Source organism: Sus scrofa, chromosome 1, assembly GCF_000003025.6.
Source record: "Sus scrofa isolate TJ Tabasco breed Duroc chromosome 1, Sscrofa11.1, whole genome shotgun sequence".
In the NCBI taxonomy this organism is placed as follows: Eukaryota; Metazoa; Chordata; class Mammalia; order Artiodactyla; family Suidae; genus Sus; species Sus scrofa.
In genome coordinates this window covers 82888033-82915421 of record NC_010443.5, presented here as the reverse complement: position 1 = coordinate 82915421, position 27389 = coordinate 82888033, and the positions used below count along the sequence as shown (strand labels likewise).

General features: G+C 37.2%; 1 protein-coding gene across 1 annotated transcript in view; it reads right to left on the bottom strand.

Moving 5' to 3' along the window:
* ME1 (malic enzyme 1) overlaps nucleotides 1-27389 on the bottom strand; it is a 190018-nt gene that overhangs the window by 74474 nt on the left and 88155 nt on the right. The window contains exon 6 of the mRNA XM_001924333.5: nucleotides 23843-23946. Coding sequence (XP_001924368.2) covers nucleotides 23843-23946 — 104 coding nt within the window. The remainder of the gene's footprint in view (nucleotides 1-23842; nucleotides 23947-27389) is intronic.

The window sequence follows — 27389 nt, the reverse complement described above, 5'->3', positions numbered from 1 at the left end:
CTGGAAGTTATGACGTCAAGTAAAAAACTTCAACACCATAACCAGAAGAGAGGAAGTCAGGATAGTTTTAAAACCATGGATATCACTAAAACAGCTCCTTAGACAGACTAAAGGACCCTTGAGATGTGAATACCAAGTGTCCTTGACACTCCTTGAAACAATAGCACAGAATAGTCTTAACATGGCCATGGAATCCTAACAAAGAGAAGGATGTTTTTCCTGATGCTTCCTTAAACCTCACATCACTATGTGTTAAATTGTAAAAGGCACCAATTTCAAATGTTATACAAGATACATTGTGTATAACACACTTTAATTGTATCTAAACAATACTCTAGACCCTAAAGCAGAAATATATAATGGGGGGAGGGGCACCCCCAGCATGTGGAAGTTCCCAGGCCAGGGACTGAACCCATACCACAGCAGCAACGTAAGTCACAGCAGTGACAACACTGGACCTTTTAACAGTGAGGTCACCAGGGAACTCCAGGACATGACAATTTTTTAAAACTACCTGAAATAGGAGAAAATGAACAAAGCACACACGGATTAAAGTCTGAGAGATTTGCATATGATGATTTCGAATATTCCTATGGTCCTATGTACTTTGCTCCTTTTGGGTGTAACGAGAAAAGCAAAGCTGTCAGCTACATACTCTAAACAGATTCCTAAATCCAAGTCAAGAAGCTTTCCTTTATAGCTGAGGACAAAAATATCTGGCATTTACAGAATCAGTCTCTACTGACAGGTTTAGCGTGTGTATTATTTAGCATATTTAAATCTACATGCAAATAATTTATCTATCTATATAATTTATATTGATATTTAAATATCAATTTATAGAATTAATCTTTACATATAGACTACTTCTAAAAAGCAACCAATAGCTCCTGAGAATAATGGCAAAAGAGAAGATATAAAGCTACAGTATTAGTTTCTGAAATAAGTTTGAAATGATCTCTTTTAAGAAGACACAAAATAAGAATATTTGAATGTTCCCATGAGCTAGTCTTTTCCAAAACCATAGTTAAATATAAACAAGGACTACATATATGATATAGGAATGCTATTTGTTCCTATGCTGGACGTACAACAACCTTAGTTTAATGACTGCTCCTCAAATTTTCCACTGGTACTAGATTTTAACAAAATATTTTTGAAGAGATAAAGCAATCAACCATCTCAAGTCAAAACTTCTATTTTCAAGAAAAATACTCAAAGCTGTCTTATTCTATGATCAAACACAACATTCTATGATTGCAAAAAAAGTTTTTCTTCTATGATGAAACATTTTTTATCTAAACAAAGAGTTAAAAAAAGACAGGGCTTGATTTTTCTTTAGCCTCAATTATGCTAATTATATATAATTATAATGTATATATATATGCTACTATGTGATTAATTTTAGAGCACCAAATCAGGTAGACTCACTACGATTTTTGGAAGAAGATTCTATGTCTGCTGTCAAGAATCTACTTCATGTTCTGTGTTATGAAACAAAAGTTATATGACACCGTCTCTGCTGCTTCAGTTAAGTCTTACGCTGCCAAGGCTTTCTAACTGTACTGACATGTGTGCCCTACTGACCTTATTTGGTTAAGTGCCTGTTAACCTTTGCATGTCAAGTATCCTTTTATTTTATTTTTTTTGGCCACAGCTCTGGCAGATGGCTAGATCTTTAACCTACTGAGCCGTGAGGGAATTTCCACTTATCCCATTTTTATGATTAAAAAAAAGAATTTTCTTTCTTTCTTTTTTTTGTTTTTTTGCCTTTTCTAGGGCTGCTCCCACGGCATTTGGAGGTTCCCAGGCTAGGGGTCAAATCAGAGTTGTAGCTGCTGGTCTATGCCACAGCCAGAGCAATGCAGGATCTGAGCTGTGTCTGTGACCCACACCATAGCTCATGGCAACACTGGATCCTTAATCCACTAAGCAAGGCCAGGGATTGAACCCACATCCTCATGGATGCTGGCTGGATTTCTTAACCACTAAGCCATGATAGAAACTCCAAAAAAAAAAAAAAAAAAAAAAAAAAAAGAATTTTCAGTGGAAAAATTTTAATCCTTACCTTGATGGATTCACTGCTGTGTTTGGTCTGATTAATCCCTCTTTCTTAAAACTCCTATCCTTGGCTTCACTGCTACATTTCCAACATCTGGCTCTTTTCCCCTGCTGAGCTAATTACACTCAAATCTTGGTGTTTCCCAATTCTCAGTTAACAATGAAGCATGGAGGAAGAGAATATAAAATTATGGTATGCTTACTACCTGATTTTTTAAATTTCCATTCTGAGATCTCTTATGCTGTGGATAAGTGTTCATGTCCACGGTTTAATTAAAAAGAAAAGAGGATGGAAAGAACATTTTTGGAGTTCCCACTGTGGTGCAGTGTAGGTTAAGAATTCAACTGCAGGAGTTCCCGTCGTGGCGCAGTGGTTAACGAATCCGACTAGGAACCATGAGGTTGCGGGTTCGGTCCCTGCCCTTGCTCAGTGGGTTACCGATCCGGCGTTGCCGTGAGCTGTGGTGTAGGTTGCAGACGCGGCTCGGATTCCACGTTGCTGTGGCTCTGGCGTAGGCCGGTGGCTATAGCTCCGATTCGACCCCTGGCCTGGGAACCTCCATATGCCGTGGGAGGGGCCCAAGAAATAGCAACAACAACAACAACAACAACAAAAAAAGACAAAAGACAAAAAAAAAAAAAAAAAAAAAGAATTCAACTGCAGTGACCCAGGTCACTGTGGAAGCTCAGGTTTGATCCCTGGCCCAGTATAGCAGGTCAAAGGATGCAGTTTTGTTGCAGCCATGGTATAAGTAACAGCTGTGGCTTGGATTTGATCCCTGGCCTGGGAACTTCCGTATGCCATGGGTGTGACCATTAAAAAAAAAAGGAAGAAAGAAAGAAAAAGAAAGTAGATTTTTATTAATGTATTAACTGCAAAAAAGTTCTATCTGTTAACAGGTATCTATCTATTAACAAACTGCCACGGGAAGGAAACCAATTCTAAAAATGTCTAACTCACATGCTATGATTCTTTAGCTCTACAAGAGTTAAGAAAGTAAAGCTTTTTAGAATGAATTCCACTGTGCATTAAATCTTAAGAAAAAGAATCATCTGTTTTTAAATAAACTGAATCCCACCTCAAAGACATACTTAAGCAATGAATGATAACATTCCTTTAGAAGAAAACACAGCAAGCATTCTCTCAAATATAACTTTTAATATATTTTGTGAACTATTATATTGTTCAGCTATTTATATTGTCTTTTATAAACAATATTTATATTCTCTTCATTCACTGTAAGAGCCAAGATGCGTAACATCTACCCCTTAACTAGTGCAACTTCTAAAGCAATGTGTGAAAATTCAATCGCTTTTGGAATCTGAGTATAAATCCTCCAATAGGCTAAGCTCCCACACTTTAATTGGAATCAACCAATAATTCCACATTGGCAGAAGGCACATCTGAAAAACCACTGCTCATGTGGTCATTGCAGTGGCCCTGGGTCATGGGTGACCACAGATCAAGGAAGATCCAAGCTCAGATAGGCTTGTGGCAGAACAGATAGGAGACTGTAGAGTTTAAGGTAACATGATTAGTGAAAAGGATTTGTCCAGGATGTGATAAGGCAAGGTCATAGTTTGGACTGTCAAACTGAAACTGAGGACAAAAGTAAGCCTTAGAATGTCATTTTAGGGTGCCAGAAAGTTACTCCTGCCATCTGCAGATCAGAGTTCTGAATCTAGGGTCAAGGTTTCCAGTCTGATCTGCAAATGGCTTGAATGTTCGCACTGGATTTCCCAGAAGAAAAAGGCTGAGCAAACTCAAAAGTAGTAACTCTTCACAGACCAAGCCTACTGCCCTGAAAACTGGAGAAATGAGCAGGCAAATTCAGAGAGTCTTGGCTTACCAGGAGCAGAAGGCCGGCAGAACCCTCCAACTGGAGCCCATATCTGTGCTTCACAGTGTAACTGCTGAACTGTTGGCAGCTCAGGGTAGACTAACTTGAGAGTTAAAAACTCCTGGGGGCTTGATCTTAGGGGGACCCTTCCTCCCAGAGTGTAGCCTCCAGGAACCTCACAGCTTCTTGCTGCAAAGACTGAAAAATGCCCTTATGCTTCTGGCAGAGGGAAGGGAAAAGTAAATATTTTTCAATATCCAGAGTCTTTTGTTCTTAAAAAGGCCCCTCTAGGAGTTCCCGCTGCAGTGCAATGGGATAGGTGGTTTCTCTGAAGCACCAGAACACAGGTTCGATCCCTACCCTGGCCCAGTGGGTTAAAGGATCCTGCATTGCTGCAGCCACGATACAACTTACAACTGTAGCTTGGATCTGATCCCTAGCTCGGGAACTCTATTTGCCACAGGGTGGCAAAAAAAAAAAAATAAAATAAAATAAAAAAAATAAGCCCCTCTAGCCTTCAACATGGACTTCGCTTAATGAGTCTGTGGGAAAATCCAAAGACAACAGGGGAGACAAAAACAAGAACACTGAGAAAACTAGCCTCCAACATCACAGTTACAACAACAGTAAACACAGCCTAACTCCTAGCCAGATGAACAAAAACCCTCATGCTAAAGACTTATTTACCTTAGTACCTTTTACTCCATACATCATGCACAGCTTTTAACAAAAAATTACAAAGCATGCTAAGAGGAAAAAAAAAAAAAAAAAAAAAAAAGCAAAGCGAGCATCAGCATAAAATTCAGATATGGTAGAGATTTTGGAAAAATCAGACCAGGAATTTGAAATAACTATAGTTACTACACTACAAGGTCTAATAGAAATAGGCAACATGCAAGAACATATGGGTAATGTAAGCAGAGAGATAGTCAAAAACAAATGCTAGAGTTCAAAACCATAGTAACATAAATGAGGACTGCATTTAATGGGCTCATCAGTAAATTAGACATGAAGGAGGAAAGAATTCACAAGCTTGAAGAAGTGTCAACAGGAACTTACAAAACTGAAAAGCCAAGAGGGAAAAAGGACAGAACAATCAAGAAGTATGGGACAATTACAAAAGGTGTTACATATACATAATGAACATACCAGAAGGGGAAGAAAGAACAGAACAGAAGAAACATTTGATATAACAATAGCTAAGAATTTTACAAAATGGGATTTCCCATCCCGGTGCAGTGGTTAACGAATCCGACTAGGAACCATGAGGTTGCGGGTTCGGTCCCTGCCCTTGCTCAGTGGGTTACCGATCCGGCGTTGCCGTGAGCTGTGGTGTAGGTTGCAGACCGGCTCGGATCCCGCGTTGCTGTGGCTCTGGCGTAAGCTGGTAGCTACAGCTCCGATTGGACCCCTAGCCTGGGAACCTCCATATACCGCAGGAGCAGCCCAAGAAATAGCAAAAAGACAAAAAAAAAAAAAAAAAAAAAAAAAAAAAGAATTTTACAAAATGAATGACAGATACCAAACCCCAGATCCAGGATACTGAGAGAACACAAAACAGGATGAACACCCCCAAAATCTTTACTTAGGTATATTCAAACTGCAGGAAATCAAAGACAAAGAAAAAACTCTGAAAGAAGCTGGAGGGGGAAAAAACATCTTACCCACAGGCCAAGAAAGTTAAAGATTATTAGATTTCTCTTCAGAAACAACGCAAGCAAGAATAAAGGGGAGTGAAATATTTAAAGTGTTGAAAGAAAAATCCCACCATAACCTAAAAATCTGTATCCAGAAAAATTATCCTTCAGAAGATAAGGAGAAATAAAGACTTTCTCAGGCAAAAACTGAAGGAATTTATCACCAAGAAAAGCCTTCCAAGAAAAGTTAGAAGTTTTTCGGAGAAGAAATAAGTATGGTAAAATAAAATTGATTTTATTTACCTTAGCTGATGTAATGGATAACAGTTTGTTCAAAATAATAATGATAACGTATTTGGTGATTATACCCCGGGGACAAGTGAAATGAATGATAGCACTGTTATAAAGGATGGAGATGAAGTGGGAATACTCTTTTATAACGTACCTACAGTAGACATGAAGTGAAATAGTTATTTGAAAGTGGACTTGTCTTAGTTGTAAATGTGTATTACAAATTCTGGGACAACCCCTAACATTTTTATCTTTTTTTTTTTTTTTTGGTATTTTTAGAGCCACACCTGCGGCATAAGGAGGTTCCCAGGCTAGGGGTCCAATCAGAGCTGTAGCCACTGGCCTACACCACAGCCACAGCAACGCGGGATCCGAGCTGCATCTGTGACCTACATCACAGCTCATGGCAATGCTGGATCCTTAATCCCCTGAGTGAGGCCAGGGATTGAACCTGTGTCCTCATGGATGCTAGTTGGGTTCGTTAACCTCTGAGCTATGACGGGAATTCCAACCACTAACCTTTTTAAAAAGAAGTATCATTGATACACGAATACATGAGAGAAAACTGAATATACGATAGGACTTGTTTCTTCTAACACTAAGTAACTGGTGGGCCTTCCTTTACTTGCAGTGTCCGTTAGCCATGTCTTTCGGAGTTCTAAGTATTTCAAACTTTGGTTCCTCCAAATCACTCTACCTTTTTGATGACCATGTTTTACAAGATGGTAGAGAAGTGAAACAAACATACAGAAAAAGCTGCCCACAGTAGTGAAAGAACTGATCCAACAACCACATTGGCTAAATACCCAGAAGTGTAACAGGATTTTTATAACTCTTGCCTCACTACAAATATATAATTGGGTATTAGTTGATATAACATCTCTGTGCAGGTGAATCTAATAATACTAGTCATAAAAATGTAACTCCAGCACCTGGCATATAGCAAATACACATTATCTATTGAATGAATAAACAAACTGATTGTAAAAGGAAAAATGTTTGATCCCCCGCTGAGGAGTAATGAAAAAAATTTAAATCTTATTTGTCAACTTGCTTTAACCACCATCTCACAAATAAAATGAAGTCTCCTGTGTTGGTTTGCATTTCTGAAATCTAACTTTGTAGAAGTATTTAAGAGTGTGCCTGGGAAAGATCTTACATCTGGCACTTAAAAGGTGTTGAGGCCAGGTGTCTAAGTCTTTAAACATAAAACACTAACTTGTGAAAAAATACTTTGAAGGTTTCCAGATACATATGCAGATTTAGGCAGCCTTACCCCATGATTAAAGCCAATTTCATGGAAATTTAATACAACGTCTCAAAATATCAAGGGGTGATGGTGAATCAAAAGGAACAAAATAAGCAAATCTGGACCTAATTTTAATTTCATATGGTTCCACACTTAAGAAAAAGAACTGTGATTACTAAACTATTCTTTCTATAAAAGCCAGAAGAGACAAACAAGGTAGGGCTTCTCTGACAGCTCATCTCTCCCACATCATTTATTAGGTACATTATTTCCTATATTCTCCTGTAAGACTCAATGCATTTCTACTCCAGGGTTTATTGAAAATGTCTATTTACCTCCCTCCCCAACTATGCTGAGTTCCTTAAGAGCATTTAACAAAATGAATGTCTTTGACACACATAGGTGCTTGATGTGTTTACTGAATAAGCAGATAATTCAAGGTACCCTAAATATTTTTTCCCAACTAAGTTTACAGAGATCATTGGTAGGATGGGGCGGGAGGAGCTACAAAAGATTGGCTAACGTCTCTTACTGAACACCAGTCAACGATATTCAGTTTGGTTTTTTTTCCCCTTTACCCTCACTATCGTTTATTTGCTTGCCAATATATCAACACAGCTTACCTACAGAAAAAGTTTAACATAGAGAACAACAAAAATATTGGTTTGACTGTGAACTCACACATTAAGTCCTATTTGACTATGGCTGGTTCTTTTCCCATATAACAGCATAATCATGCTTAAACCAATCAAATTTAAGGGGCTAGTTTTCTATTCAAAAGCTGTCTGGGAAAATTCTTTACCTCTCTAGGCTGGCATTCCAACATTTAAAATTCCAGACAATCAATGATGTTCTCAATGCTTGTCGAATAATTATACATAGCTGTAAATCAACATTTAAAGGCAACTGATACGTAGCAGGGGTATGAGGTGATTACAAAGAAAAATAAAATATGACTTCTATTCTTTTTCTTCAATTTAATTTTTTATATTATATTGGAGTATAGCTGATTTACAATGTTGTGTCTTCCATTTTTTTTCAGTTCAAATTCCTGTCAAGGTGACATACATGTATCAACTTAAATTAAGATTAAGTATATGACAAAAAGCCAAAGAAATGTGATGACTTCCAGTGCTTTAGCTGGATGAAATCTTATAAAGCAGAATGTAATTTCAGAAGATGTCTATTAAGTGTTTACAATTTAATATACATAATTGTGGGATAAATTTGTGTATATTGCCTTTTCTTAACATTGGGATGTTAAGATTGGATTAAAAATAGGAATGAGAGCACAACACATTACAAACTAATGCAACAACCTAAACCACAAGGAGATATTATGTAATTAACAGTTACCAAAGACTTATGTATTAGGGACTGTTCAAAACCCAGTGGATGGGTTTTTTCTGTTCTTTCACCTACAACAGAAAGCACAAAAGCTTTCATTCTAGTCAGCTACCAGCTAAATCTTAATGTGAACTATTTAGAAACCAGAGATAAACTGATTGTATTCAACAACCATTTACTGAGTGTTTCCTGGAAATCAGGCTCTGAGATAACAGCAGCAAACCACACAGGCAAAAAAAGCCTTGCCCCCATAGAGTTTAAATTGTATTTCAGGGAGACAGCTCATAAATTAAAAATAAGCAGATTATATAACATGTTATCAGGTGACAAGCATCATAGGGAAAAAGCAGAGAAAGGAGACAGAGAAAGCCAGCCAGCGTGAGGAGGTGCAGCTGATAACAGAACGATGGAGGAAAAATGTCAGTGAGAAAGTAACAACTGAGTAAAGACTTAAAGGAGGGATGGGAAAGGCCTGCAGGGTCCAGAGAACACTAAGAGCCCAGAACCCAAGGTAGGAATGGATCTGCAATGCACAAGAAATAGTGAGAACTGGAATTCCCATGGAATGAAAAGCCTACTGAATTCATGCAAATTTCCTACTTGTTTACAATTCAAATACCACAAAATATCATCAAGCCATTTTGCTTGTTTAAGGAAGTCATAATGTTGAGGGAAAGAGGAAAATGCACAGTTTTTAAACAAAATCACATGGTTTTCCATAACTGCCTTTTCACCATTGTAAGGGTCCTGCTCATCCTCATGTCAGCATGTTTAAATTCCAGCTGAGAGCTTATAGCTATGGTGATCTCCATTTTCACCATTATAACCAAAAGCTACATGTATAAGATGTCTGAACGCAGAATGGACAACAGATGCCGTGTTACTTGAACATGATGCATATGGATAACGTTCCTTAAAATCAGAGAGGAATGTAGCACAATAATTTAAGAGCATGGGCTCTGGAGCCAGACTGTCTGCATTTGAATCTCTGCCCTGTCACTTTCAAGTTGGGTAGCTAGACAGTTACTTAATCTCCCTGTGCCTCTGTTTTCTTATCTGAAAAATGGGGATAAATAATCATCCAAATGGTATAGGGCTGTTTTGAGAATTAAAAGAATGTAAAAGCACTTAGACCAGAGGCAGGTACATATCCCCAAATATACTAGCTATTGTTATTGTTATTAATAGTGATGGAAGACATCTGGTGGCTGTTTTGATGTCTCATAACCAAAATAAGAAGGAATCATGATTCTTTCATTGTTAATCTTTGTTCTCTTTTGATGGCAACAGTAAAAATCATTCTCTAATTTTTGGAGATTCAAATCCATGATGGTATCTGAATGCCTATCAACTAGTCATTCTTGGATTTAAATAACTATTTTTAAACATCAAGAAAATAAACAATTCATTCAAATCAAGTCCCTTTCCCATCATTTCAAATATGCTTTTTAATACCCAATATTTGTTAGTGCTCCAAAATACATAAATGGTATACTCAGAGGCATATTTTTTGTATGTTATAGCATTTAGGACAAAAATACAAACAAATGATAAATAGAGGAGCAGGGTAGCTATTTCATGGTAATTTGCAAAGCATAAAATATCCCAGAAAATGTACATTTATATTAAAGGTTTCCTTTCAGCCTCAAGATTGTTCTCTCTGTGTCCATATAAATAGACCTTGTGAAATATATCAGATCATTCTGAGATACAGTGCCAGTACCCTGTCTGTAAAAGCAGTTTAAAATGAATTAACATCAAAGTGCATCAAAGAGAATTGAAAAGTGAAAGTTACTGGGTTCAATTACAACATTATTAGGCTCTCACTATTCCAAGCACTTTACATGGGCTGCATATTTCATTTACCATAAAAACAATAAAGTATTTTAGTCTAACACTACATGATATTTTACTAATTTTTAAAAAGTTTTTCATCTGTAAAAACTTGACTAACAATTTCTCTTTTTTTGTGGTAAAAAAAAAACCTTAACATTAAATTTACTATCTTAACTATTATTTTTTTCCCACAGCATGCAGAAGTTGCAGGGCCAGGGATCAAATCTGCGCCATAGCCATGATCCAAGCCACAGCAGTGACAATGCCAGGGCCTTAACCTGCTGAGCCACCAGGGAACTCCCTTATCCATTTTGAAGTGTACACAGGTCAATAACTTATGTGTATTTACACGGCTGTGTGACAGATCTCTAGATACTTTTCAGTCCTGCAAAACTGAAACTCAGAATTGTGACATACAGGCAACTCAAACTAGTTCTTTGTGACTTGTACAAAGGATATATGGAAGGTGGAGTATGGCAAGACAGGAAAACTAAGTACATGGCCAGATCAGAAAGTAATTTATATGTGGAAAGTGAAAGAGCTAATAAGGGGATGAAGATAAGTGTACGAAGACTTATTACTAGGACACAAAAGTTTCTAAAGGGTTCTGTACAGGGAGAAAGACTGGAAGTATTCAAGGTCTAGGGAAGGTGGGTTATGGTGATGGAAATGGAATCAGGGCATATGGATCAAGGACACAACATGGGAACCCTTGGATGGATTTAGTAATGAACCTGTTCATGATATAAATGAATAGGAAAATTATGGTGGGGGGGAGAAGATGCTCAAGAAGAAGAAATTATTTATCTCTGCTTTGGGATATAATCAGATGGTGCTGATAGAGATGTTTTAAAACTAGAGAAAGAAAGTCAAGAACTGGTCCAGTTGAATAGATAAATGGCTTATGTAAGCCCAAGTCTCATTTTTAATCTTTACACAGTTAACTCAACAGCTTTTAATATCTTTGTATCTTTTTTTTTCTTTTTTTTTTTTTTTTTACCGTGGAAGTAATTTTTGTCATGAACTTGGCTTCTGAGGCTGACTGTACAAAGTAATACAGAGCAGAGAGAATATAACACAAGGCAAATAAAATACCTTTCATGAAAATTTTTTCTCTTGAATTAATCACTTTTCCAACTGTCTCTTGAGCTCCTGATAAAATAAACTTTGGGCAGCAAGGAAAAGGTAAAGTTTATGCAAGCAAAGTAGTTTAAAACACTGAATGGGTTTATTCCTCTGGGTCAAGTATAATTATATGATGTGATTAACATTTTCAGCTGACTCATAATGATCACAGTTGTCCTTGAATCACTAAATCTTATGCTACAGAACAGCCCTGAATGTTGAAATGAATTATAGCATCTGCAGTTGGAACACTTTAGAGAATGTTTAACTATAATCCATCCTCTCATTTAAGATAAAAATCTATCTACTTAAGTGCATCTGCTCATGCACTTTTCAAAGCCCAGGTTTTATTTATGCCATGTTCCTGAGAGGTGGACTTTGTACACTGGCAAAATCAGGTTTCTAAACTTCCTGAGCTGAGAGTCAGATCCCAAACTATGATGAACTCCCTGAAATAAGAAATGACTATGAGGACTTTTAAGAAATGGACTGAGAACTTATTCCAAGGGAACCCATTCCAACATATGCTCAGAATGACTGAGCCTTTCTTCTGTTTGAATTCCTACAATTCCAATCTCACCATACTGGTTAACAATAAATTTCACAGCTGCTTATTTTGTTTCCTATTCGCAAATGTGGCGGTCTTTACACGTATACTGTAGGACGTGGTATTATTTTCACTAAAGATGTGAAAAAAAAAGAAATAGGTCACCATCTGTGGATACCGCAAAGGAAAACAGTCTAAAGAATTAATCACTGCATCATGGTTAAATCAAATTTGTGGCATGCTGTGTTAATTCTGGCTTGCTTCATAATGTGTGAAACAAAAATAACAGTCAAACGATGGAACACTGAGTTAGCCAGAATATGATCATCTTAGCAATACGGATGATTATTTTGTTCTCATGTCTTGATTAGGGCAAAATTTACACACGTTTTGTTACAGTTTGAAATAATAGAACTTGTTGAAATCTATCAGCTCAAAAAAAAAAAAATCTACCACCAACTGCCATTAAATGTAGATTCTGTTATGTAACATACCCACTTCAGTACTTATTTTTAGCTCCTGGAGAAATAATCTACCCATAAGGCCTGAGAAAATCAGGTACTCCTCACTCAGAGTATCCTTATGGCTTCCCTTCCTCATGAAAATGATGCCAGTAACTCATCAAAAGTGAGGCCTGTTTAAAATTTAATTTTCTAGTAATGGGGAAAGATCTGTGCCAATTTACTCATCTTCTCTTGCATGGCCTCCCTTTGAGCGTAGTTCAGTTCAGTTCAACAAATATTTACTGCATTTCTCTTCTGGGCCCGGCACTGATATAGGCACTTGCTCATAAAATAAACAAACTAGACCCCTGTCCTCGGGGAACAAACATTCCAGTGGGTGCAATACCCAATTATCAGTAAATGTAATAAATGAATACATTCTGCACAAAGATATAATGTATGTAAATATAAAGCTACATGATAAGAAAAAGCACAGCAAAGCAGAAGTGCTGGGAGAGCCAGGGGTGGTGAGAAGTTAGGGCTGATTTCAGTATTATCTGGGGACAATCAGGATACCTCAGAGCAAGTCAGATTTCAACAAATACTGAAAAATCAAGTTAACCAAATAGATTTCAGGGTGAGGAGTGGCAGTGGGATAGAATATTTCAGGGAGAAGGAAAAGCATGAGCAAATGTTCTGAGCTGGAACATGTCCTAAGAGCCCAAAGTCAGGAAGGCAGTGCGGAGGGTGTGGTGGCTGCAGAGGGTGGGAGGGGTTCAGGATGGGTCCTGGCATGACTCCGGTCTCCATTAAACGAAATGTACTGATCACCAGCGATAAAGTCAGGTCAAGATACAATATTAACTGCAAATCAGCTTCTACATTTCCTAGGAAACAAAAAAGTCCCCTTAATTTCTAACCTTATCCCCAACCAACTTTCTGAATTTGCCTCCTTAATTCCCTTTTTCCTTCCAGCATTTTAAATATCCAATTAAAAAATATATATGTGTATCATTCAAATGTTGTTACACTATTTCCCTATCACATGTAGCCATACATATAGTCTTTGCAAATTAAAACTAAACTGTGTTTAGAGTTCCCATTGTGACTCAGCAGGTTAAAAATCCAGTTAGTATCCATGAGGATGCATGTTTGATCCGCGGCTTCACGCAGTGGGTTAAGGATCCAGTGATGCCACAAGCTGCAGTATAGATGTGGCTCAGAGCCTGCTGTCGCTGTGGCTGTGGCTATGGCACAGGCCTGCCTGGGACCCCTAGCCCGGGAACTTCCACATGCTATGGTGTGGCCCTAAAAAGATTTAAAAAAAAAACCAAACCAAACAAAACAGAAAACAAAATTGTTCATATATGCATACCTGCTTTACCTTTTTTATAACAACATATAAATTAAGGAGGGCAGGAAAAGATTATGACAAAGGACTTTATTTTGACCCACAAAGCATTGCTACTGACATTGTTCTCTGCTTGTGTTTTTAGATTAATCTACGTGTATAACTAAGGAAATCTACAGCGAGGTTTCTTTTTTAATCTTGCCAGTGAGCAGATATACTCCTTCGTTTCTTTCTACTTTATTACATATGGTAATATGGAGGGGAAACAATAGGAAACAAGCTCTTAAGAAATTGCACATCACTTAACTAAATGAAAGTCAGGAGAAGAGGCAAAGAAGAGAGACCCAGAAAGAGCGTGTGGCATACAAATTGTCAAATGAGAATGAACATCTTTAATAAATGATTCAGTTTTATGGAGTTCCCACTGTGGCACAGTGGAAATGAATCTGACCAGTAACCAAGAGGTTGCAGGTTCGATCCCTGGCCTTGCTCAGGGGATTAAGGATCCAGCATTGCCTTGAGCTGTGATGTAGGTCACACACGTGGCTCAGATCCAGTGTTGCTGTGGCTGTGGTGCAGGCCAGCAGCCACAGCTCTGATTTAACCCCTAGCCTGGGAACCTCCATATGCTGCAGGTACATCCCTAAAAAGCAAAAATAAATAAATAAATAAATAATTCAGCTTCAATAAACTCAGATAAAATATTAAGGGTTGCCTCTCTATAGAAGCCAATGTTTGTTGATTCAAAGAGGAAAAGACAGGTAACAATGGACACAGCAGGAATTTATTAAAAATATTTTTCTTCCTTATAGAAAATTTAAAATTTAAAACATAAATGCTTCCATGTAATCAAAACTCATACCTCTACTTTATTCTAGGCAGAACCACTGTATATGGAAAACTGACTCTGTACTTTATGTCAGGAAATCACCTTTCCTTCAGTTATGTGTCACACTAGTTTCGCGACAGTTAGCATCCATATTTAAGTAATGCTTTCAATGGGAGTCCTTTTCTACCCACAATGTGGCATAGTGTAATATGGAAGAGTCATGAAAAAAATATTCCCTTCATAATAAAGTTCTTTTTCTGACAAAATTCACATTCTAGTAATGAAAATAGGGTACAATAAAATAATATATACATAGGACTCATACAAATAGAATAAAACTAGTGTAAAAAATTTACACCTGTATAAAAGGAGGGCTGAAATTCATGCAATTAGAATTAATGATTAGAAGAAAGAGGATGAGGCAAGGAAAGGATCTGGGAGAAAAAGGAGTTGAAAACCATGTTGAGAGAGATGATAAATTTGACTTGATCCTCCAATTCAAACTGGCTCCTCCAAGACTGGACTGGGATAGGGGCAAAGTGGCAAAACTCATATTAAAGTACTGAATATACATCCACCTTAAGTCTTTCAGGGAATATAAATGTATGCATATTCACACGCACACACACACACACACACACACACACACACACACAATGCATACCTATAGATTTCTAATTTTAACATGACCTGTCTTTTTCATTCACTTGAAAAAAAAAGGGGGGAGAGAGAAAGCTATAAATAGCAATAACTGGCATTTCAGAAAAAATACAGCTAGAGTTAAAGTGTGAATCTGATCTTTCCTTGGATAGGAAAATGGAAAAAAAAAGTCTGAGTCATAAATCTGATTTGAGTCATGTTCGTTAGTAATGTGGTTGCTGAATTTTCTCGTATTGACATTCTTTCCATTTGATTTTTTTATTTTCAAAGGGCTGACATCACCTTTGGACCACAAGGAAGAATAGCAGGTGGTGTCCTACAGAGTCATATGTTTTCATTAGATTTTTTTATGAAAACTGAAGTAAATTATGCTGATCAAAGTGACAGGTGGAATCCAAAGGGCCCCACAGATTTATAGATAAAAATCATCTAAGTTATAAATACATCCGTTTATCTAAAAAAAAAGGATTAGGTAAAAAAGGGAATGATTGGAACAAGTGGAAGAAGGCAGCCCAGGAAGTCAGCCATGAAATCAACTGCAGCATAAATGGCAGAAAGAAGGATAAAAGGGCATTAAAAAGGCTAGTATTAAATTTTTATATTTATTTTGGGGGGGCTGGTAGAGAAGACTATTTTTTATTATAATTTTTAATTGAAGTATAGTTGATTTACAATATTACAATTGTTTCAATATTAGTACTGCATTATGACAGTATTTTTATAGATTATATGCCATTAAATGTTATTACAGGATAATGGCTATAATTCCCTATGCTATACAATATATCCTTGTTGCTTATCTATTTCATACATAGCAGTTTGTATCTCTTAATTCTATATCCCTCATTTCCCCCTCCCCCCCTTTAGTAACCACCAGTTCGTTTCCTGTATCAATGAGTCTATTTTTGTTTTGCCACAAACATGAGTATGAATTATTTTTTTCAGATTCTACATATAAGTGATATCAGACAGAATTTGTCTTTCTCTGAATTATTTCATAAGCATAGTATTTTCTAGGTGCAGAGAAAATTTTAATAATACCATCTAGATGGTGGCTTTCTTTAATAATGATTTTTATTTTTCCATTATAGCTGATTTATAGCTAAATGTCCATTGACAGATGATTGGATTAAGAAGATGTGGTATATATACACTATGGAATACTACTCAGCCATAAAAAGAACAAAATAATGCTATTTGCAGCAACATGGATGGAACTAGAGACTCTCACACTAAGTGAAGTAAGTCAGAAAGAGAAAGACAAAGACCATGTGATTTCACTTATATCTGGAATCTAATATATGGCACAAATGAACCTTTCCACGGAAAAGAAACTCATGGACATGGAGAACAGACTTGTGGTTGCCAAGGCGGAGGGGAAGGGAATGGGGTGAACTGGGAATTTAGGGTTAACTATTGCATTTGGAATGGATAAGTGATGAGATCCTGCTGTATAGCACTGGGAACTATATCTAGTCACTTATGATGGAACATGATGGAGGATAATGTGAGAAAAAAGAATGTATATATGTATGTGTGACTGGGTTATCTTGCTGTACAGTAGAAAAATGACAGAACATTGTAAAGCAGCTATAATGGAAAGAAACAAAAATCATTAAAAATAAAAAAATAAAATGAAAACCTATCAAATAATAAAGATAAAAGAAAAAAGAAAAAACCCACAAAAAAAATAATAATAAAAGGCAGGGTAGCCAAAGATTTAGTGTAGAATGGTGGAGAAATTATTAAACTGCAACTCTGTGAGGATGGAGAGCACATAAACTTACATATATGATGACATCTTTAGAAAAAGAGGATATTCATAATAATGATAATAATAATAAATTTAGTAAATACGGCCATGGTAATTAGGGTGTATATATCTTATTCCTTTGAAGTCTGATATGTGACCTTCAAGAACTTGACCAAATCAATAGCTTCTCTGAATATCCTGGTCTATCTCAGCCTCAACAAAGTGAAGGCTTCAGTTCAATGCTCAATCAATGAAGAAAACATCATTTTATGAAAACGCCATCAACACACTTTGCAGCAAATGGCAGATGGTACAGTTTCAGACTAAGATTACTTCTCTTAAATGTTATGTGACTGATCAAAGTAAAATTTGTGATGTCAGCCCAGGTTGAGGGAGGGTATCTGAATATAATTATCATCTTTATTTCCATTCCTAATGCTTCCAAGTAATTTTTTTTCTGTTAAACATTTAAAGTAAAAAGGAAGAAAAGATCAGGTACAGTCATTACTGAATAGCTTTTATTACTTTTGTTAAAAAATTTAATACTAGCTTTTTATTCTTTTTTTTTGGCTGTGGCATGCAGTGGTTTGATGTAGGATCTCAGTTCCTAGAGCAGGGGTTGAACCTGGCCCACAGCAGTGAAAACATCAAATCCTAACCACTAGACTGCCAGGGAACTCCCCCCAAATTTAGGACTAGCTTTTTAAAGCTCACTTGAGATAATTTTTTTTCTCATTTAGTCAATAATTATTAATGGAATTCTGATGTAGAGATTTTAGGTAGCAAAGATGAAACTATCACTACTTTTTTTTTTTTTTTTTTTTTTTTTTTTTTTTTGGCCACCCAGCAGCACATAGAGCTCCTGGGCCAGGGATCAGATTCAGGCTGAAGTCTCTACCTGAGCTGCAGCTGCAGCAACACCGCATCCTTAACCCACTATGCCAAGCCAGGGATTGAACCTACATCCCAGCACTCCCAAGATGCTGCTGATCCCACTGTGCCACAGCAGGAACTCCTATTACTTTTTTTACTAACTTTCTGGGGCAATTGATTCTGGAAAACAAAGGTTACTACAAGAAGTCCAGCCACAAAAACAAACACAAATATTTAGGAAGTGCATCCAAGTAGTGATTTTAATATGTACTTGGCAGTATGCAAGGGTTACATGAGCTTTAATATTTCCTGAAATTAAACCACATGAAATGAAGGGATTCTTTAAAATACCAGAGTTATCCATTCATACCTATCATTTTAAGCTATGTAAACAAAACGAATCAAATTCATTCATTCATGTGATAAACATTTACTGAATCCTCATCACACGCTAGATAATGTTTTAGAAACCAGGGGTACGGCAGTAAATGAAAGAGAAAACTCCCCATTCTCGTGAAACTTATAGGATGGAGATATAGGTAGAATATAAAAAATTAAAAATAAACATGCCATATATTGATAAATGCAGAGAAGAAAAAAAATGAGTTGTGGGTAAAACCATAAATAGGTTGGTCAAGGTAGGCCTCCTTGAGAAAGAGCTATTTGAGGAAATTTTAAATATTCTTTAAAGGAGGCGTGACAGCTCACCATGTGGAAAGCTGGGCAAGGTGAGGGTGGGGAGGATTCCAAGGAGAAGAAAAGACAAGCCATGGAGCATTCGCCTGCCTGGCTTTAGAGAGAAAAAAGAGCATGCACGTTATCGGATGGACCAGGGTCTTTTTTTGCAAGGACTTACTTTCATTCTGCATGCATTGATAAGACTTTGTAGGGTTTTGAGCAGAGAGATGACCTCGCTTACATTCTTATTCAGGATTATTTTCTTAACCCATACTCTCAGATGTAGAATTACTAGGACCAACCGATAAAATCAATGAAAAGGCAAGTACTAGAGAAACAGATCTGTGGTACCTCATTGGAGATGCTACTTAATATCCAGGCTAACCAGTTGATACTTCCTTTCTTCTTCTCCCCTCCCACTTCTTTCTTTTTTTTTTTCTTTTTAGGACGACACCTGGGGGATATGGAAGTTCAGAGGCTAGGAACTGCAGCTACTGGCCTACACCACAGTTGCTTGCAGCAACTTTGGATCCTTCACCCACTGAGTGAAGGCAGGGATCGAACCCACGTCCCCATCAAGACATTAGGTCCTTAACCTGATGAGCCCAAACAGGAACTCTAATCAGTACTTTCTGGATTCAGTTTTTCACTGTTTATGAATTTACCTAACTATAATTGAAGAGCTCACATTAATTTTCAACCAAAGCATCATGACTAAAAAAGCATCATGATGTTGACAACTGACTTCACAGAAGAAGTAATGGTATAACATTCATCTGATTTATGTAAATTAAGTTGCTCCCTATTATTCTCAATCCAATTTCCTGTTTCTTTCATTCCATTTATTATAAATTTCATTCGATTATTTGCTTTTTTACTTGTTTATTATCTGCCTCCTCTAGTAGAGAAGCTATATGAAAGGCAAGGATTATTTTTGTCTTATTCAATCCTATACCCTTAGCACCGAACACCATGCCTGGCTTTCAACAAATGAGTGAATACATCAAAACAACTGGAAAGAAAAAACAGTTGCTGAGTTTTTTTTTTTTTTTTTTTTTTTTTTTTTTTTTTTGGCTAAGCCCAAGGTGTGTGGAAGTTCCAGGCTAGGCATGGAATCTGTGCCACAGCAGCGGCCTGAGCCACTGCAGTGAGAATGTGGGACCCTTAACCCACTGAACCACATGGGGACACTAAGAAAAAATAATCTGACATGACATTTTTACTGGAAAAATCAAGCTTCTGTTAGGGCACAGTTGACTGGGGCGCCTCAATGGTTTGTTCCGATGGCCCATTTTTCCAAGGCAAAAATATTATGCAGAGGCTAGCATTTGTCTATCATGTAACCTGATAACAGAATAACAGAAATAGAGTCCTTCCTACAGTTTCTAGAACATGCCTTTCTTACAAACAAATCTTAAAACTCTTTTTTCTGCTCAGTTTCTATCTTTATCTAAATATCACGGTGCTAAGCACTGTGATAAGGCTGTCAAATCCCCATTGTTGTCCCAGAGGTTGCCTGAGCTACAAGAAAGCACTACTCGGAGGGTCATGCTCTTTTTCAGGGTGATACACATCCAACATCTAAGATGCAGGAATAGAAAGGCTTGTCCATCTTAGTACCACTGGGGATGATTCTGAAAAGCCACTGTAATTCCAGAGTTCCTCCTGGGGTCAGAGGAAGGTGTCCACATCCCAGCTCAGTTGTCCTCTGTGCCCACTCCTGCTTCCGCTGCGCCCTTCCACAGAGGTTGATCTCTAGCACACATCTGTAAACCTGTGGGATACTAATGCTCATTTCAGAATATGTTTCCCAGGTAACCTCCTCTGTGACAGGTGGTACCAGGATTGGTCTGAGAAGGCAGTGAGAAGAGAGACTTTGGAGATGGATCACAAGCTACCTGGCCGGTCATGAAGACCCATCACCTGTGGAATGGAGAGAACCTGGCACAAGGTCCATTCAAGTGCTGGAACTGTCACCAGAGGTGGGTTAGGATGGCATTCCAGAAGAAGGGAGCAGTTTAGCTGGGACGAGGTTTAGGAAATACAGGAGAAATAATAACTCTAAGGACAGTGGAAGAAGAATCCAGAAAGCTGAGGGCAAGTAAGCATCAACGTGAAAGCCAGAGGAACTCTGATGAAATGCTGTCAGTGGATAAACAACGAGGTCCTACCATATAGCACAGGGAACTCTGCTCATATTTTGTAATAAATTATAACAGAAAAGAATCTGAAAAAGAATATATATATATATATATATATACATACATGCATATGTATATATAAAACTGAACCACTTTGCTGCATACCTGAAACTAATACAACTATCCTTTAATTTAAAAAAATGCTCTCAGATCTTGTAGCTTCGGGGCAGAGAAAATTGATGATCAAGAACAGGAATTACTTATCAGCGTCAAAGACTCCAAACTCCCAAACAAGGAAGACCTGCTGAGTCGGCATTCTGACTGGAAATGAACAGGATGTTGCCACCGGGGATGAGAAGTTTGGTTTGATGCCTCCCAAAATTCTGACTTCCCAGATTGCCTGGAGCTTGCTGAGCCACAAAAGGGACCTGCCCCTTGTCCTGGGGACAATGTAAACAGAGGCTTCTCCCCCACAAGAGAACCTGTGCCACCCTAACTACCATCTGTCTATTCTCACCTCTTCTCCAGACACTGGGCCTATACAGCTAGGGTCATCCTGATCCCCAGAGAGTTACGGGCACAGTTAGCAGGATGTGGCATCATAGAGGCAAAATAAAAAGGTAACATGGCAACTGCTCCATGTGGACATTCAAAAGAAATCAAAGATAGATGACCACAAACCTGAGGGTAGCTACCCCGAGGAAGTCCCAACTACTTGCTCAGCTTCCAAACTTTAGCTAATTTTTGGACCCAGAACTCACAGACACTATGTTGGGTTCTTAACCCATTGAACCACAATGGGAACTCCTAGTGTTCTCTCAAGGGGCTAAACAGCATTCAAGGGTAGTCCCAGTGAAGTTATCCAAGGCTTTTGGTGGGTCCAAGTTTCAATTCAACTTCCCCCTCTATCCACTTCTTTTCCTGTCCCCTCCCTTCCAAAAGGTTCCAAGAGCACATCTTAATCACTCATCTCAGAATCCGATTCCTGGGTAAGCCAACTTGTAATGGTCATTTTCTACCTTGAATGTAAGCTATATTTCCTTTGTTTGTTTGTTTGTTTGTTTTTTAGGGCTGCACCAGCAGCACATGGAAGTTCCGAGGCTAGGGAATCGAAGCTACAGCTGCTGCCCTATGCCACAGCCAGAGCAACTCGGGATCTGAGCTGCATCTGTGACCTACACCATAGCTCACAGCAATGCCAGATACTTAACCTACTGAGTGAGCTCAGGGATCAAACCCACGTCTTCATGGATACTAGTGGAGTTGTTACTGCTATGCCACAACAGGAACTCCTATATTTCCTTTCTATTTTATTTATTTATTCATTCATTTTTTTTTTTTTTGTCTTTTTAGGGCCACACCCACAGCATATGGAGGTTCCCAGGCTAGGGCTCTAATTGGAGCTGTAGCTGCCACAGCAACACCAGATTCAAGCTGCGTCTGCAACCTACACCACAGCTCACGGCAACACTGGATCCTTAACCCACTGAGCAAGGCCAGGGATCGCACCCGCAACCTCATGGTTCCTAGTCGGAGTCATTTCCACTGTGCCATGATGGGAACTCCAATATCCTTTTTAAACAATCTTGGGCTTCATCCCAGTTTAATCTGGTAGTGTCAGGTTTCATTTCTAGAAATATTTTTCCAAAGCAGCATCATACTAGGAGGTTTGAAAAGCCTTTGGGGTTCTTCTCTGGGAAGAGGCCAGAAGTATATACTTCCTGATTTACTGGTGGCCTCTGCATTTAAAATTATTGTTGACTTGTCAGTTCCCATTTCTTTATCATAGATTGTGGATAACCACAGATTGTAGATAAATTCAACATTAAACAACAACCCCCCCCATTTTCTGATAAAAGATTGACACAGCTTATTCAAAATTAGCTTTTGATACAGAAAGCTTTCCACTGATTATGAAATTATTTCTCTTTTTCTTTCAAAAATATTGAAGTTATATAGGCCATACATGCTAAGGTCAAAACTTGTTTAACATGTTTTTTGCAACTATGTTGACCTCAACTATATAAGATAGATTTTATTTACACAAGTGGAAAACAAAAACAAATATGCTGAGAATTTCATTTTCCTTTTCTTTATAAAACCTCATAGTAATCTCTAGACAACTCCAATTAATGTTTCTACCTAGAAAGTTACAGATAATTTCAAAATCTTATGTAAGTTTCACAGAGTAAGGAATTTAAAATTAAATATGAAAAACTACTAGCAATTAATTGTACCATGCCATCTTAAACTTAAAGTGCAGTTCCTCAACTATTTCTATCAGAAAGTTAGAGTCAAATGAAACAAGATAATAAATTATAACAATAAATCAATCAGGTGTGGGTTTTTAAAAAGTAGTACATACTAATTGGCAAATATACTATGAACTAAAACCTTGGCTAATAAGAGATTCAATACATGCTAAATACTATATAAGCTGATGAAAGTACTTTCTGCTGTTGAACACAACTTCTTAAAATTAAACCTTATAATAAAAAGAAACCAGAAGTGTATCTCTAGTTACAGTTGATTCTAGTCATGAGCTCATTTCTGTGAAAAACCAAAGCAACATATATATTTTTAAACAGTACACGGTTTCTGCGGCAATACAGAAACAGATGGGATGGCTGTTAGTGTGACAAAACTCTCTCAGAATATATGGATTGCGACAGGATGTTCTGGTTCTTGCTCCATTCTGAACCCTTGTGGATTCTATTAACTCATGTTCACTTCCCCCTCTGCTTCTCCTACCACAAAAGGGTCTGATACAACCATAAAGATGATCAAAGACCAGATTTTATCAGCAGCCAGAAACAAAGCACAGACCGCCAATAACCATAAAAAGCCTTGCTCAGGTAATTTAGTCACTGGCCATTGCCTCATTCACCACAACCATGCAGTCTAAACCACAGATTCTGAAGATTCTTGTAAGAAAAAAGTGTCTTCATGGATAGCAGTATCTTCTTTGAGGAAAGACACGTGACGTTATCATTTGGCCAACAAGTTATAAGGCTATATATATATATATATATACATATATGTGTGTATTTCGTTCGAATTACTTTTAAGTATTAAACATCCTCTACCAAACTTGGACATCTTTATAGTTTATTTTATGAGGTTATCTTTAAGTTTTGAAATTCAACTCAAGCACAGATAAAGTAAAAATTATATACATACTTGGAAGAAACTGCCTCCATGAATTCATCCAAAAAATCATCATATTCAGGACCTCTCACTCTTCTCTGCCGCAGTCCAATGTACAGTGGATCTTTAAGTAACTCCTATTTTTCAAAAAAAGTTACCATCAATATAGAAATAACTAAATGCAAGTCATTTACTCTTTCTGAATGAGCCTCAGTTTCCTCATCTGTATAATAAGGATAGAAATAGGAAAAAAATCTAGCTATACTGATTCAGAATTAACCTAAAAATTTATTATTTACTATTACATATATCTACAGTGTTTATAAATAAGAATAAGAAATATAATCATTAAACATTTAAAAACATTCTTATGTTTTTATTATTATTCTTATGTCTTCTACTAGAAAGAAAAGGTATTAAAATATCTGAGTTATACTAAACTCAGATTTTATAAAGTTTATCACAGAATAATAATATTGACCTTTGAAGTATCACATTGGCTTAAGAAATGGAAATATAGCAATTACATTCTTAGATTTATTTTCTGTTTCTGAAAGAAAAAATCCTCAAACAACATCTTGCTTATACCTTTAATATGATAGCAGATTGATAATAAAAAATAATTTTTTAGCCTTGAATAGTTTTTCTTAAACTTTTAAAACTTTACACAGTTTAAGTTTTTTTTTAAACTGATATATATATCTTTGCTCTAGTTAAGCTTTAGTATAGGTAAATTTCTTTATTAAATCAGTTTTTTGAGGTATAATTTATCTACAGTAATATGCATCCATTTATAACGGAAACTCCCAGTACACTACGAACAGAAAGGAACTTCTTCAACCTAATAAAGGGAACCTATGAAAAACCCACAACTAACAACATTTAACAGTGAAAGACTGAATGCTATTCCTCTAAAATTGGAAACACGATAAGGATATTTACTCTCATCACTTCTATGCAACACTATACACTATAATAGTTAGAGATCTCAGCTATTACAATAAGGCAAGAAAATAAAAAGTAGGAACACACATTGGAAAGGAAGAAGTAACAGTTTTCATTTTACACACATGATCAAATATATATGGAAAATACTAAGGAATCTACCAAAAAATCCACTAGAAAAAATATGTGAATTTAACATGATTGTAGGATGTAAGGTCAATTTACACAAATCAAATGTATACCTATATCCAAGAAGTAAATATTTGAAAATGAAATAAAATATACAACTCCACTTACAATAGCATTCCAAAACATGACATTCATAGTGACATATTTAACAAAATATGTATAAGGCCTATATACTGGAAACCACAGAATATTGCAGGAAGAAATTACAAATTTTTTATAGGCTAGGAGAAAAACGGCAATCTATGTCATATAACAGTGAAACAACTGATAGAACTATCACTTTTAGTTACATAGAACAGAGTTAATGTATCTAATAAACTTGTGAATCTGACTAAAGAGATTTCCAGGCAGAAGTTGAATGTGTAAACTGGTTTCTCACATCTGTATGCTAAGGTCCATTTTAATGGACATGAACTAAAGAAGGAAATGTTCAGCTTGTGAGCAAAATTTAAACAGACTATGAGGACACAAGACCTGCTTGTAAAAGATTTCCAAAGTAAAATAAAACCTGCAGTCAAAGATCAAATTAAGTGTGTGGCTGTAATAACTCTTCTGAAAACCTCTGAATGATTTAAAGTGGAGCCTAGGGGACTATCTTGCCTAGTTAAACAGAACTTGTCCCACAGACCTCTGATAGGTCAACCAAGAGAGAAAGTCTGTTTTGAAAAGAATTGTGAATAGACTATCACATATCTGCGTATCTAATGGAATAGACTATAATATGATATGCAGAAAGCCTAAAAAATAATTTAGGAGTTCCCATTGCGGCTCAGCAGTTAACCAATCCAACTAGCATCTATGAGGACGTGGGTTCGATCCCTGGCCTTGCTCAGTGGGTTAAGGATCTGGCGTTGCTGTGAGCTGTGGTATAGGTCACAGATGCGGCTAGGATCCTGCATTGCTGGGGCTCTGGCATAGGCTGGGGGCTGCAGCTCCAATTTGATGCCTAGCCTGGGAACCTCCATATGCCATGGGTGTGGCCCTAAAAAGACTTAAAAAAAAAAATTAAGGGTACTGAACTTCTTGGGTTAATTGACACAAAGATACTTCAGAATGAAAAGACCTTATTGGGTCCTCAATTTTCCACGGTCAGGAAGTAGACTGAGAAAGTTATTCTGATGCCAGGGGCCATTTCTTATGGAAAAGGAAGAATATCTCAAAGGACAGAGCCAAGAGCCCAGACAGCAGAGCCAAAAGCCTAGGAGAGCAATGAACTACAGAACCACTCTGAGGAAACAGAACTGGGTCCTATTCAAAGAACATCAACTGGGCCTCACTCAAAGAACATCCTGCCCCCAAGTATGTGGCCTGGCAACACATGTCCTGTGGGAATTCAGAATTGCTACAAACTGCTTAGAGCCAAATGATTCCTATTGCTGTCATTCTTAATGGTGGCGTTGATTGTGGTTAACTCTGTCTCACCACTGTGTGTTCGGCACATGGGCACAGATAAGGGGAGCCACACCAAGGCGAAAAACACAAGAAGCTTCATTTGCATCTAAACCTGACTTAGATAATGAGGGGATCCTACTCTTCAGGCCTGCTGTTGTTACTGGGATGATATTTCTGGAAACCTAGGATGGAGACAAGCATATCATACATGTGGAATGTGAATACTGTGTGAAGGAAGAGAATCTATATAGAGAAAGGCCAAGCTGTGCCAAACATCCGAGCCTTTGTAGCCATCCTGGCCACATGAACATCAATAAAAGAGTAATTATTTTAGGTCACTAAGTTTGGAGGTGGTTTATGGATCAATGATATTGTTTTGCAGGTGTGGTTATGTTGTTCAAAAGGTTTAAATCATTTGAATTACCTGCGTTGGAATTTGCTTAAAGTCAAGGGAAATTATACCCCAGTTTATACCTGTTGTACTATGGGATGATGGACAGCATCCTCTATCATTGTGACAGTACCTTGGTTTGGCCAACACATTCTGTGGTTGTCCCACTTACAATGTACTGCACAACGAGTTAAGCTTTCCAGTTGTTTGGAAGTTAACATATAAAATCAGATAAATGTACTTCACATGAAATATAAAATTTGAAACTGAATGCTATTGTAAAGCCCAGCTGTTCCTTGAGGCCTAAAAACTTTAAACAGTCTACTGGCAGTCTTCTGAACAGCTGATGTTGAAGTGCCAGTGAGTTCCTAATGGGTGCCAAAATTAAAATACTTTCTCCATGTCTGGGATATATTTGGACTTCTAAAATGTGAATTAGAAGAAGAACGCAATTGAGAATAGATGTTACATGTTCCCCCTTCCTTTCCTCTCATTCTTTCCCATGCTAATAATTAAAGTACGTGACATAAAGAAGTCTGGCTACGATGAAGAGTCAATTATGAAGATTTGTGAACAAGATAAAGCATTTGAATTATATCAGGAAGTTATAAAATTCTTTTTATAATATAATTATAAATTCTTTTGACAATATCTCTGTCAAAA